This window comes from Pteronotus mesoamericanus, unplaced genomic scaffold, assembly GCF_021234165.1.
Source record: "Pteronotus mesoamericanus isolate MK-2021 breed Mesoamerican mustached bat unplaced genomic scaffold, CSHL_Meso_final contig_116, whole genome shotgun sequence".
Taxonomy (NCBI): Eukaryota; Metazoa; Chordata; class Mammalia; order Chiroptera; family Mormoopidae; genus Pteronotus; species Pteronotus mesoamericanus.
In genome coordinates this window covers 40,189,611-40,202,476 of record NW_026555027.1, presented here as the reverse complement: position 1 = coordinate 40,202,476, position 12,866 = coordinate 40,189,611, and the positions used below count along the sequence as shown (strand labels likewise).

Below are 12,866 nucleotides of genomic sequence, written 5' to 3'. Positions count from 1 at the left end.
TCCTTTTAAGGAAATACCCAATGGACGGCCTCTAGATCCTTGGATCAGTGAACCTACAGGTCGACAGAGAGCCAGCAGCCTCCAGGAGGCAAAGGCTCCCAGATCCAGCTTTTCTGTCAGGACCGCATCTTCAGACAGGGACGAGGTAAATCATGAAGACCCACCTGGCTTTCTCCAAAGTAAAATGGGAGACTACTGGGGTTCACATTTGAGAAATCAAAACCAAGAAAATAAATACGGGAGGAGGGGAGCAGGGTCAGCATACCGCCTCAAGAGACACTCAAAAAACTGAACACCTTGAAAACTTTATTTTTATCCCTGCGAGTAAAATGCCATCCTCTTCAGAAACAGCGTCCTTACTAGACAACTAACAAGAGCAACACTTTGGTTCTGGCTCCTTGTTCTCTAACTCATCAAACAGAAACACAGAACAAGAATCATATACACCTGTGCTCTCTTTCGGTCTCTTGCAAAACTGAAGGCTCTGATTCAGCAGATTTACACTGGGGCTTGAGAGTCTGCATTTCTATAAGCTTGCAGGTGATGCTGAACTGTTGCTCCCTGGACCACAGCTTCGAGGGCAAGTGTAGCATCATCTCATTGGGTCTTCCCGACCACCCCAGGGGCCAGTGTGGGGGAGGAACCAACCTTCCCTCACCCTAAAGGTTCTTTTGGCTGGTCTAATAATCAAGACAGGACAGAGATTTTAGCAGGAGAAAATAAGCAAATTTAATACAAAGATATGTACGGGACCCCTGCAGACATAAGAGTCAGAGACCCCCACATGCACCAGGGGTTCAGACGCAGAAAGTGGCATCTACTTATAGAAGACTTTCTGAGCTAGGGTTGAGGTAATACATCTTGAGGGCTTTGAAGGGTCACTGCAGGATGACAGCAAGAGCAGGAGTTCAGTAAGTAAAAGTATGCTGTGCCATATAGGTGGGGCAAAAAGAGGTTACTGCTGATAGTCTCTTATCCTGGCCAAGGTCCCCAATTTAAGTTCTTCTGGGTAGTTACAGGGAGGGGAAGAAGTTTCTCTTGAGCCTGAAGTCACTAAAATGGACATTTGCTCTAAATAATCCGCATACTACTGAGGCACATCTTGGGCTGTCTGGTTCTGAACCCCTGCACTAGGAACTATCATTCTACCACCGGGGAGTCTGACGGTGAGAAAACTGAAGTCACTGCCCAAGGCCAAGGCGCCACAGGAATGGGGAGGCTGGTGTTACAACTCAGGTCCCTGGAACTCCCTGGCTCCGTATCTTCTACACCACTGTCTACCCAAGGAAAGCGTCCTTAAATTACAGGCGGTCCTAAATTAACACCGAGCACTGCCCCGCAGGAGTAACTTGGGGAACCCACGGTCAACAAACAGGCAGGGGTTACTGAAGGGCGTGCGGCAGCGCGAGCGCAAAGCGCGGACAGGAGGCTCCGTCTGAGCGGCCGGCACGCTGGCCATCAGATCTACCTCCTGCGCTCGCTGTGCCATCTACTGGACCGTGCGGAAACCCTGCGCCCACGCTCGCAAACTCCCAAGTTTAAACTCGCGCGCACAGCCGAGGTAAGGAGACACGAGAGAGAGGCGACCCTACGGCTGGTCATTCCGGCGGGGCTCGGCGGATAGGGCTTGACTCCCTGCCCGCGGGACCGACGCGCATTTCCCAAACACACTCCTCTACGGGCGAGGCTGGAAGGGGCCGCAGGAGCCGGAGACTCTAGGAGCCAAAGGCGCTGAGCGTGCCCGGCGGGCGCCCGCGGCACGCAGAGCTCGGGGCGGGGATGGGGCGGGGTGGCGGGAGTCCAGCGAGGGGGATACCGGAAGGGGCCGCCGCCGAGGGGAGGGGTAGGGTTGGCTGGGGCGGCGGATACAATCCCCACACTGAAAAGGCGCGCTGAGGTCCGGCCGCGCTCACTTACCTCCTCCATACACGCCGCCGCTCATGGTTGCTTGTGGGCGTGACTCCTACGCTGAAGGTACTGGGCGAAGTGACGGCGACGGCGACTGCAGGTCCAGGCAAGCGGTGGTCTCTGACCCTCTGAACTTCACCGCCACCCACCTCAGGCAACAAAGCGGTCCCTACACCCCCGGTGCGCAGTCACACTTGCTGCCTTCTCTTTTCAGCCAATCACGAGAGGTCCGGCTATTCTTTAGCCAATCATAACTGGGTTCTGGGGCATCCAGCCGCGGCACTGTCATGTTAGCCAATCGAAGACAGCCATCGGGAAGGGGCGAGGGAACAGCGACTAAGGGAGGGAAGGAATTGGGCCTAGGAGCTGAAAGGGGCGGAGCTATCCGAGTAGGCGGGGGATTGCGGCGGTGGGAGCGTGACTGGGAGGAGGAAAACTGTTGGGGGCGGGTCTGGGGCGGGTCTGGGGCGGGTCTGGGGCGGGGGTAGGAGGGTTGCTTCTGGGTGTGGAGAAACCACGGGAACTAGCTAGAGCCAGATGAACTTCTGGAAACGGTCCGTATATTTAAAGTGGTTCCATGCTTGATTCCGGGCTTTGGTGTGTGGCGAATGCAGACTTCCCCTGCCCTACCCCGAAAAAGCATTTTGAACTCACCTTTATGTTGAAATAATAAAAATGTTATGTTGAAATAATAAAAAATAAAAAATTGTTACCTCTTTGGGGTAAAAGAATCAGTAAACCGGGTAGTAAATAATACCATCCCAAATTTATGTGGCACTTTAAAAATTATTTTTCAAAGTGTTATCAATCTCTTTTCTCATGTGAGACAGATATAGAACAAAGTAATCAGTCCTCATCCAAATCCTAAATACATTCCAACTGTCTATTCTTAGTCTCTTCTTTCTGCCAGCCCAGTCGACATAGCCATTGTCTCTTCCCCGGATTACGGCAGCAACTTCTCGCTTTACAGCTTGGCCTCGTTGCAGGCAGCTTGATCTCTGAAAATCCAGTGCAATTGCATAAGTCCAACTGAAGCCCATAAGACAACAAAAAAAGAAAAAACAAAACAAAACAAAAACCCTTCAAGATCAGCTGTATATCCTTGTAGATGATATCAGTTCTTAACTTGGTTTGTCTAGAGACTAGACATAGCAACTGCTCTTGAAGGACAATTGAACAGAGTTCCCATTAGTCTCAGTGTCAGCTGTGTGACAGAAAGTGATTGATAGCAGGGTGGGGAACAAGACGCGGAGAAAACTCTTTCCCACTCACTTGACAGATAATCTCCATTTAGCTGACCATTTAGGTGGAAACCCCCACTAACCCAAAGAGATAATACAGAAGTCAGCAAATGGTAGGCCCAGGGCCAAGTTCAACCAGCTTTCTGTTTTTGTATGGCCTGTGAGCTAAGAATGACTTGCATTTCTCTTTTGGTTTTTAAAAATATTTTGATTAATATTTTGTGACATGTAAAAAGTATATGAAATTCACATTTCAATGACCATAAACTAAGTTTCATTGAAACACACCAAGTTTATTCACTTTTGAGGGTGGACCTAAAAAACACTTTTATTTATTTATTTATTAAAAATTGTGTATTTATTCTTACATGTTTAAACTTCAGTTGCCTTCAAAGTACTCTCCATTTAATGGAATACACCTATTGGGACGTTTTTTCCACTGTTCAAGACAGTTTTTGAACTGGTCAGTTTTAATGCTTTTTAGTGCTTCTGCTGTTTTTTGTATCACCTCTTCCACATTGGCAAAACATTTCTCTTTGAGGACTTTTTTCATGAAGGGAAACAAGAAAAAGTTCCTTGGGGTAAGATTGGGTGAATAGGAAGGGTGGGGCACAGGGGCCATCCCCCTTTTTGGTCAAAAACTGCTGAACACTGCATGATGTGAGCAGTTGTGCTCGTATATTACCCATCATGAAACAGGCAAATGGTTGAAAGAGTCTTCTAAAAAAAAAAAAATCTACTGAGGCTGAACACACCCTCTCACAACACCACCAACTGGTACACTGCTAAAGATGGGTTCCTAGAACAATCACCTAGCAGGGAAGCCTGTACTATAAGGGCCCGCACTCCAGAAGATCATCCTAGTTTTTTGTGGGTCCCCCTTCCTATGGCTGCTTTTGCTCTGTACGGGCAGAGTTGAGTAATTAAGACAGGCTCTGTGGCCAACTAAACTGGGAAACATTACTGAGACCCCTTTATAGAAAGAGCTTACTGACCCCTGAGATAATGCATGTAATATATCTAGTACTGTTCCCCTGGGTACTGCTACAATATGTTAACTTTTGCCACCTTAATACAGCTGTTACTGTGGATACTAAGAAAACAATTTAACCAATTAAATGTGAAAATCTAATTGGTTTTATTAAATGATTTATGAATCAGGATCTCCGAGGAGTTGTATAGAATGGGAGAATTATGTATAAAGGTGGGCAAGGGAACTATTTAGAATAGAAAATAAAGGATTATTTTTCAGCTATGACATCTTTTCTTTGGGGGAAGAGAAAGGGAAGGGTTTTTATTATGTAAAATTCCTCTTTCTATGGGGGATGGAGAGGGCCTATGTGATAGATTACCTTATGGAGCTTGACCAGAGAATTCTATACTAATTGATAAAGATTATGTTTCTGACAGAGGTTGAAGCTACAGTTAGATCAGGTATTAAATCTAGGTTTGGTATTTTGGACTTTTAGCAGGGATAAAATATTAACATATTACTGTCACTCTCAACTACCAATCTGCAGCTATATTGATCCTTGGAGTGGTGTGACATTTTTGCTTAATCTGTGACATTCACAGGTCATAGTACCAGGTTTGATTCCAGGTTTCATAATCCTTAAATTGGTTATTCTTGTCATGTAAAATCATCATTCATAAATTGGTCATTTTTGTTGATTGAAACGGCCAAACCTATAGAGAATTTTCTTAAGACTTTATTTTAGCCAAATTGATGACATTGCTAGGAAGCAAGATAGTAAATTCTCTGGAGAATGAGGGTTTTGCAGTTTCTTTTATGCATTTGAAATCACGGAGGGAAGGTAAGGAAGATTACCTGAAAGTGAGAGAAAGCAAGGCAAGAATTGGATTACAGGATAGTTAAGATTATGTGCTCTCCTGAAGGTGACTGTACTTCCTAGGGGCCTGAAAAAGAGACACTTCAAAGTTGTGTTGAACTAGATGCACAGAAGTAATGGACAAGGGTTGTTTAAAGCAAAGATTATAAACCTTTTACAAAAGAAGTTGTATGCCGGCCTTGGCAGGGTGCTGAGTAGGACAGAGTGTCATCCTGATCTACCAATGTTGTGGTTCAATCTCCCATTAGGGCACATACAATAAGCAACCAATGAATGCAGGAATAATTTGCTTGAAATGACAAACTGCTATTTCTCTCTCTCTCATTCAAAAAATAAAATAAGAACAACTATTTTTAATACTTCAAGGAATTGGGTGGCCTCCTAAACAATATCATACATTGATCCATTCATCTAAAACCTGTTTTTGAAGCATTGAGAGACCAATTTAATTGCTTTCCCTTCATTCTGCCTAATTTAAAGAAAAAATTTTAATTGTTGATTTTAGAATGAAAGAAGAAGGGGGAGAGACATCGATTTTTTGTCGTTCAGCTAATTTATGCATTCATCAATTGAGTCTTATATGTGCACTGACTGGGGATCAAGCCCACAATATTGGCGTTATCGGGACAATGCCCTGACCAACTAAGTTATCTGGCCAGGGCTCATTCTGCCTAATTTTATAACTGGCTTTTTCTAATTGTGCACGCAAAAAAAAAAAAAAATTGTTTTGGATATTCATGGCTGTGGTTCCATATAAATTTTAGAATTAGTTTTCCTAGTTCTGAGAAGAATGGCATTGGTATTTTGATAGGGTTTACATTGAATCTATAGATTGCTTTGGCAGTATGATCATTTTAATGATATAGTCCTTCCACTCCAAGAGCACGATATATCCTTCATTTTTGTTCTCTTCAATGTTTTTTCAGTCTTACACTGTTTGGAGTATTAGATCTTTCACCTCCTTGGTTAAATTTATTCCTAGGTATTTTATTCCTTTTTTAAAGATTTCATATATTTTTAGAGGGAGGGGAAATGAGGGAGAGAGGGAAAGAAACATCAATATGTGAGAGAAATATTGATCAGCTCAGTCTGGTTGGTTACTTCTCACACACCCCTAACCGGGAAACTGGCCCACAACCCAGGCATGTGCCCTGAGAGGGAATCATACCTGCGAGCTTTCGGTTGGCAGGATGATGCCCAACCCACCGAGCCACAACAGTCAGAGCAGCATTTTATTCTTTTTGATGCAATTGTAGATAGGATTGTCTTAATTCCTCCATCTTTTAAAAAAAAAATTTATTTTCACACAGAGGGGAAAGGAGGGAGAGAGGGAAGAGAAACATCAATGTGTAGTTGCCTCTCTTGCACCCCCTACTGGGGACCTGGCCCTCACCCAGGCATATGCCCTGACTGGGAATCCAACCGGTGACCCTGTGGTTTGCAGGCTGGCACTCAATCTGCTGAGCTATACCAGCCAGGGTTCTAATCATATGCTTTTTATCCTTGGTTTTATTAATATGATTAAACACATTGTTTTATGAATGTGTACTATAGTAAATTTTAAATTTTTTTAATCCTCACTGGAGGACATTTGAGATTTACTGATTATGTTTATTGATTTGAGAAACATTGATGTGAGAGAGAAATACTGATTGGTTGCCTCTCATTCATGCCCTGACCAGGATTGAACTCTCAACCTAAATATGTGCCCTAACTGGGAATTGAACCTGCAACCTTTTGGTGTACAGAATGACATTCCAATCAACTGAGCCACATGCCTAGAGCTAAATGATAGCTTTTCTGGGTGGAGCAATCTTGGCTGTAGGTCCTTTCTTTTCATCATTTTGAATACTTCTTGCCAACCCCTTCTGGCCTTCAAAGCTTCTGTTGAGAAATCAAATGGCAGTCTTGTGGGAGCCCCATCTTAGGTAACTGTTTTTCTCTTACAGCTTTTAAGGTTCTTTGTCTTTAAACTTTTGCATTTTAATTATGATGTGTGATGGGGTGGGCCTCTTTGGGTTCATCTTGTTTTGGACTCTTGGTGCTTCCTGGGTTTGCATGTCTATTTCCTTCTCTAAGTTAGGGAAGTTTTCTGTCAATATTTTTTCAAATAGGTCTTCAATTTCTTGCTCTCTTCTCCTTCCAGCACCCCTGATGTGAATATTGGTATGCTTGAAGTTATCCCAGGCACTTCTTATGCTATTCTCATTTTTTTTTATTTTTTCTTTTTGCTGTTCTGATTAGGTGTTTTTTTGCTTCCTAACATTCCAAATCGCTGATCTGATTCTTGGCTTCATCTACTCTACTGTTGATTTTCTGTAAATTATTTGTCATTTCAGTTCATGTATCCTTAGTTTCTGTCTGGTCCTTTTATATTGTTCATGTCCTAAGTGCCTTGAGCATCCTTATATAATCAGTGTTTTAAATTCTGCATCTAGCAGATTGCATGTCTCCCTTTTGTTTAGTTCTTATTCTGGAGTTTTTAAAATTCTTTCTTTAGGGATGTTTCTTTGTCTCCTCATTTTAGCAGCTTCCTTGTGTTTGTTTTTATGTATTAGGTAGAGCTGCTACGCTTCCCAGGCTTGGTGTAGTAGGTATTACGTAGGGCAGTGGCACAGCCTCTCCAGTCACTCAAGCTGGGCCCTTGAAGTGTTCCCTCTGAGAGGGCTGTGCACATACCCCTCAGTGATCAAGCTGAGCCTTGATCACTGTTGGCAGGTCAACAGGAAGGATTTAACCAGGCCAATCAGTTGCAAGGACTGGCTGTTACCACTGACCTCTGACCACTGTGGAGGATCAGCTGTGCCAAGGCCCTCCCCACAGAGCAGGTCTTACTTCAGCAGGGCTCTGATGTCCACAGAGTCTGCCCCTCAGTGTGTTGCACGTGGATGTGGTTGTGTGATGGCACTTACATGTGGTCTGAAGCTGTCCACAAGGTGTGCTGGCTCTGGGGTCTCCTGGGACGTGCAGGCCATGTCAGCCACTGCCTGTGTTCTGCCCAGGGTCACCTGACATAAGCTACAGAGTGATGTGCTGGGGTTGGAGGTGCTCAGACTAAGCTATGAATCAATGCCTGCTGCTACTAGAGCCCAGGCTGAGGCCACTAAGCAAGAGGTGCAGGACATGCCAAGGCCAGATGTTGCTTGTTTGAAAGATTTTAGGAAAGACTAAAGTATGAGCCAAGACAGGCCATTCCTATGGAAAAGCCACAGGAAACAGCTTGGGTGGGCCTGAACACTGAGTTGGGTAGGGTCACAAGAAATACTAGGGCTAGGCAAACAGTGTTAGCCAGGCTGATGGGGTCTCAGATATGGTGACCATCTGCCAGCTCTGTCCAGCGAGGGCTCATCAAAGGAACAATGGCCTCTGCCAGCACACTCTGGGATACAAAGATAGAAAGATAAATCATTCTTTTACTGGCTCACAAGATCTGTTCAATCTTTCTAGTCAGTAAATAGGAAGAATTGGTACAAGGTAACAGATGCTTTTGATTTCATATTTATCTTTGACTTGTAGGTTTACAGTGATTAAGTTTAATAATATACATGACATACCTAATACACAGACTGGGACGATAGAGGCCTTTAAGTCATTAATTTCAACATATTTTGATGGTTATTGTGTAACAAATAGTTTTGTACATAAATTACAGTTATGATTTTATTATTCTAGACTAAGATATGAGAAATAAGCCTATATCCAAGCAAGGAAGAAAAGAGAAAAAGAAAGCAAATCTTCAGAGTAAGTTCCTAAATTTTTCTGAAGCTGAGAAGTCAAGTTTTGTTTAAGATGTTAGAAGTCTTAACTTACCATTTTGTTTTTCTTAAGTAAACAGTGTGTATACAAAGGTACCTTTATGGTAATTGCTTTATAAAGAAATTGTATTTCTGGTCAAACAACTACCAACTGTTTTAAGTGTTAATATGGCATGCTAATTTGAAAGTGGTCATGCTTCTAACAAATTTTTTAAAAATCAGGTATAAAGGTCAGGTTAAATTCCTATTTTATAAATTATGACATATAAGCAGACTTCAGTATCATCTGTTTTGACGTGGGACTTTTGAGTGGGAAAGCAATGTTAACTGCTTTTAGCAAAGGCAATCTGGTAACATTTTTACTACTATTCACAATAGAATATGAGGTGGTATAGATACTGCTGATAATAAGTATTGAGTACTTTCATTGAAAATACTGATAAATAGATTTAGTATTTATATTAGCAAGTCACAAGACAACAGTCCAAAAACATATTTTTGAATGGCTAGCAATTTTTATTTAAATTTGCAAGCCTAAGGTAAAAAGCACAGGCAATAAATTTTATTCGTCAATAAAAACAAGTTCTACCAATCCACTGGTAATTAATATACTAAGCAGAATTCAAAAGCATTTGACTGAAGGCGTATTTAGAGAAAATAGACATTTATACAAAATTATAAAAAGCTTGTAATAAGAATAAGTGCATTCCAAGGAAAGCACAACTTATTTTAATTTTTAAAGCCAGTTAAAACCTTGAAAAATTTAAGTGTAAGTGGAAATATGCAAAATGTATAAATATTCTACAAAAGATGGTCATTCTTTTCCTGAGTGTACTAAAGCTATGAAACGTAAGGTGACAGGAAGGTGGAGCAGTGGGAACACTTTTCAAGGGCATTTCCTTTCTACACACTGCTTCCCTCCTTCTTCATATTCTTGTTTGGAAATCCACATCTGTTGAAAGGTACCCTGTAAAGTGGAAATAAAAATTATATATCTTTATTTTCACTACTCCTATTCTTTGAAGAACTCTCGAACCTCCTCCCCTTAAATAGTATACCATTACTCTCGTCTTATTTCTGCCCTCCTCCAGAACACCCACAGCACTACTGAGGACTGGAAAGGATATTAAATCCCTTTATACCTATTATACCGTCATGAGGATAGAAAAAGGCTGTGAAAGAAAGAGGGAGGGTTTAGCGATGATGGGGCTTGGTGCCAATCTAAGGCAACAATATAAACTGTTGAAAGGTGTGAACCTAGTACAGAATCGAAGAGACGTTTTAGGACTTGATTAATGTTAACATTTAGAACTGAAAAGTGCTCATCAGAACTAGAATAAAGTTTTGCAAGTACACACAGAAGACTACCTTAGCACCTCGCCAAATAAACATAGAAATGAAAGGAGGGGAGTGACCAAAGGAGGAAGGAGTCTGTGCCACATTAATAATAAAATATGTAAGCAGGAGAAACCTATTCCCTATGATTAACTCTACCCAAGTAAAATTCATATATCAAAGTTCTGCTAAACAATGACTCGCGTGGCTCAGCTGCTTGGGCTTTATCCCACAAAGTGAAAGGTTGCTGTGGGACACATGCCTGAGTTGTGGGTCTGGTCCCCACTTGGGGCATGTGTGAGACGCAACCAATTGATGCTTCTCTCACACACTGATGTATCTCTTACTCCTTTTCCCTCCCTAAATAAATGAATAAATAAAATCTTAAAAAAAAATCTGCTAAAAAATTGGAAATAGATAAGAAATACATGCATGGTCAGTTCCAAACATTTAATTGCTTAAATATGTATAGTGTAAGCAGTTGGTGATATTTATTTGGTTGCTCTGAGAAGGAAACATTCTCCAATCTAGGGTGCAGAGAAGTACAAAGACTTTTTCTTCTGATTCAAGGCAGGCACCAGTCTGAGCAACATGCAAACACCCAGCACTATGACTTCACCATTTGCCCCAAGAACGAATTCCTGACTTCCTCTACCTCACCAACAGACCGGGAAGCATCCAGAACCTGAGCAGGAATGATTTCATTTTAAATATGCTGCACCTAAGTCCTAAACAGTGCCAATGAGCGTATTATTGGAAGTGGCGTGAATAAGGTAACAGATTCCCACCTGTCTGAGAGTGGAAACTTGAAGTCAGGCTGACAAATGTCCACTAATAAGGCGACAAAGCATTTTGTTATGTTAGAACATGTAAAACTGGTACTTTAGGTCCTCCACTCATTTGATAGCTATTCAATGCAAAGGTAACTGGTGCGCTGGAATTATTTTTTGTCTTTTTTACTAAATTTAGTATTTTCAGTGGTATATTTAGGTAAAATCATTCAATAAGAATTGTAAATTATTTTTCAAAGTACTTTCTCCACTCACCAGAGAAGCTAGAATGGAGCCACCGATCCATGAACTGAACCTCCGTTCCACTGTCGTATTGTTTGCAATCAATTTCAACCGCATACTCTAAAATCCAGAGGGAACAATTAGTATTATTAGTATGATCAATTACAACAGATAACTCACACTAGGAAATTCTGTTTTGAGGACTTCTTAATGACTGGTTAAAACACTGATAAAACATAATTTTTTTTTTTGGTAAAAGCTAGCCTTATAGTAGGCACAGGTTCAACTACTGTATAGAAAGTTTTTTAAAAATTCTGTAACTATGGCTTTTAATATGTAATGTTTAATAAGAAAATAAATTATATAAACCTTCGGAAACTGCACAGTATAGAGTATGTCATTTACCTTCTATGTCCTACAGCCAACCACAAACATAATGAACGCTTACTGTAGGGACGGTGCTGTGCTTCCTATCTTACCTCGTTTCTTCCAACAATTATCCCAACCCGCAGCCCCCTTCAGTCGTCCTCCTCAATTTCCTCTCTACTACTTTTTTAGGCTTCATGCTATCCTATCCCTCCCTATGATAGTTCATCCCTCCATACCATCTACCATGTCCCACTTAGAAAGTGCAGACATCAGATCTCAGGTAAGTGTTTTTTTAAAAAGATTTTATTTATTTATTTTTAGAGAGAGGGGAAGGGAAGGAGAAAGAGAGGGAGAGAAATAGCGATGTGTGGTTGCCTCTCACGTGCCCCCTATTGGGAACCTGGCCCTCAGCCCAGGCATGTGCCCTGACTGGGAATTGATTGAACCAACAACCTTTCTGTTTGCAGGCCCGTGCTCAATCCACTGGGCTACACCAGCCAGGTCAAGTGAGTTTTTTATTCATACTGCTTTCCTTCCTAGTAAGTGTTTCTGTTTTGCACTCATACTCTCTCAATAAACATAGTTTTTGGTCTTGGTGCCAACCCTCTCACTTCCTGAATCATGAGGTTTTTATCCTGATTTAGGAAATTGCTCCTGGGGATAGTCCTCAAATTGTTGATACTCTTATTATTCCAAATATGAACACATCATGTGAGTCTTTTTTCACAGTGAAATAAATGCGTGGCAGAGGTGAACTATATTATATTGTGGGGGGTTGGTGCTGGAAACAGTAGGGATGAACCTGGCTTTTTGTAGGTGGGGAACGGGTTGATATCGATTACAATGGGATTTCCCCCTTTTATTTCATTAATCTTTAATTGCCTTCTAATGAATAAGAAGAGTATCTAATTGGTCTTGATAGCCCATGTCTATAATCACTATTCTGGAACTTTCTAAAAAATGATAATTAGCATCATAATTAGACTATATCTATAATCAGACTTTATCTCCAAGAATGGTATAAATATAAGGCAAGAGTCAATCTTGTGTCTGTATCAATATTAAATAACACATATACAAAAATTTGGCACATGTAAAATGTTCCTTTAGGTAAGAAACCAAAAGACTATGAAATACACAAATATGGTTAGGGTCTATGTAACCCCTAATAATTTTTTAAAAACAGCATTAGTTTAGAGTAATTTAGAAGAAACTATGTGATAGAAATTTAAAACTCTGAGGCTTAGAGTGCTACTGTTATCAATGAACTATATAAACTACCTTCTCCCCAAACCAGGTTCTTCTATTCTTTTAAAAGTTATCCCAGTACACACAGGGGTCAATGATCTTTTCATATTCAAAAATTTTTTTTGCCCTGGCCAGGTGGCTCAGTTG

General features: G+C 41.5%; 2 protein-coding genes across 2 annotated transcripts in view; both read right to left on the bottom strand.

Moving 5' to 3' along the window:
• Positions 1–2,122, bottom strand: part of ACTL6A (actin like 6A) — a 29,989-nt gene extending 27,867 nt beyond the window's left edge. The window contains exon 1 of the mRNA XM_054580872.1: positions 1,918–2,122. Coding sequence (XP_054436847.1) covers positions 1,918–1,942 — 25 coding nt within the window. The 5' untranslated portion in view covers positions 1,943–2,122. The remainder of the gene's footprint in view (positions 1–1,917) is intronic.
• A 7,193-nt stretch (positions 2,123–9,315) lies between these two features.
• LOC129076708 (actin-like protein 6A) overlaps positions 9,316–12,866 on the bottom strand; it is a 31,805-nt gene continuing 28,254 nt past the window's right edge. Inside the window, exons 13-14 of the mRNA XM_054580865.1 lie at positions 11,136–11,222; positions 9,316–9,721 (exon numbers count right to left, since the gene is read on the bottom strand). Coding sequence (XP_054436840.1) covers positions 9,641–9,721; positions 11,136–11,222 — 168 coding nt within the window. The 3' untranslated portion in view covers positions 9,316–9,640. The remainder of the gene's footprint in view (positions 9,722–11,135; positions 11,223–12,866) is intronic.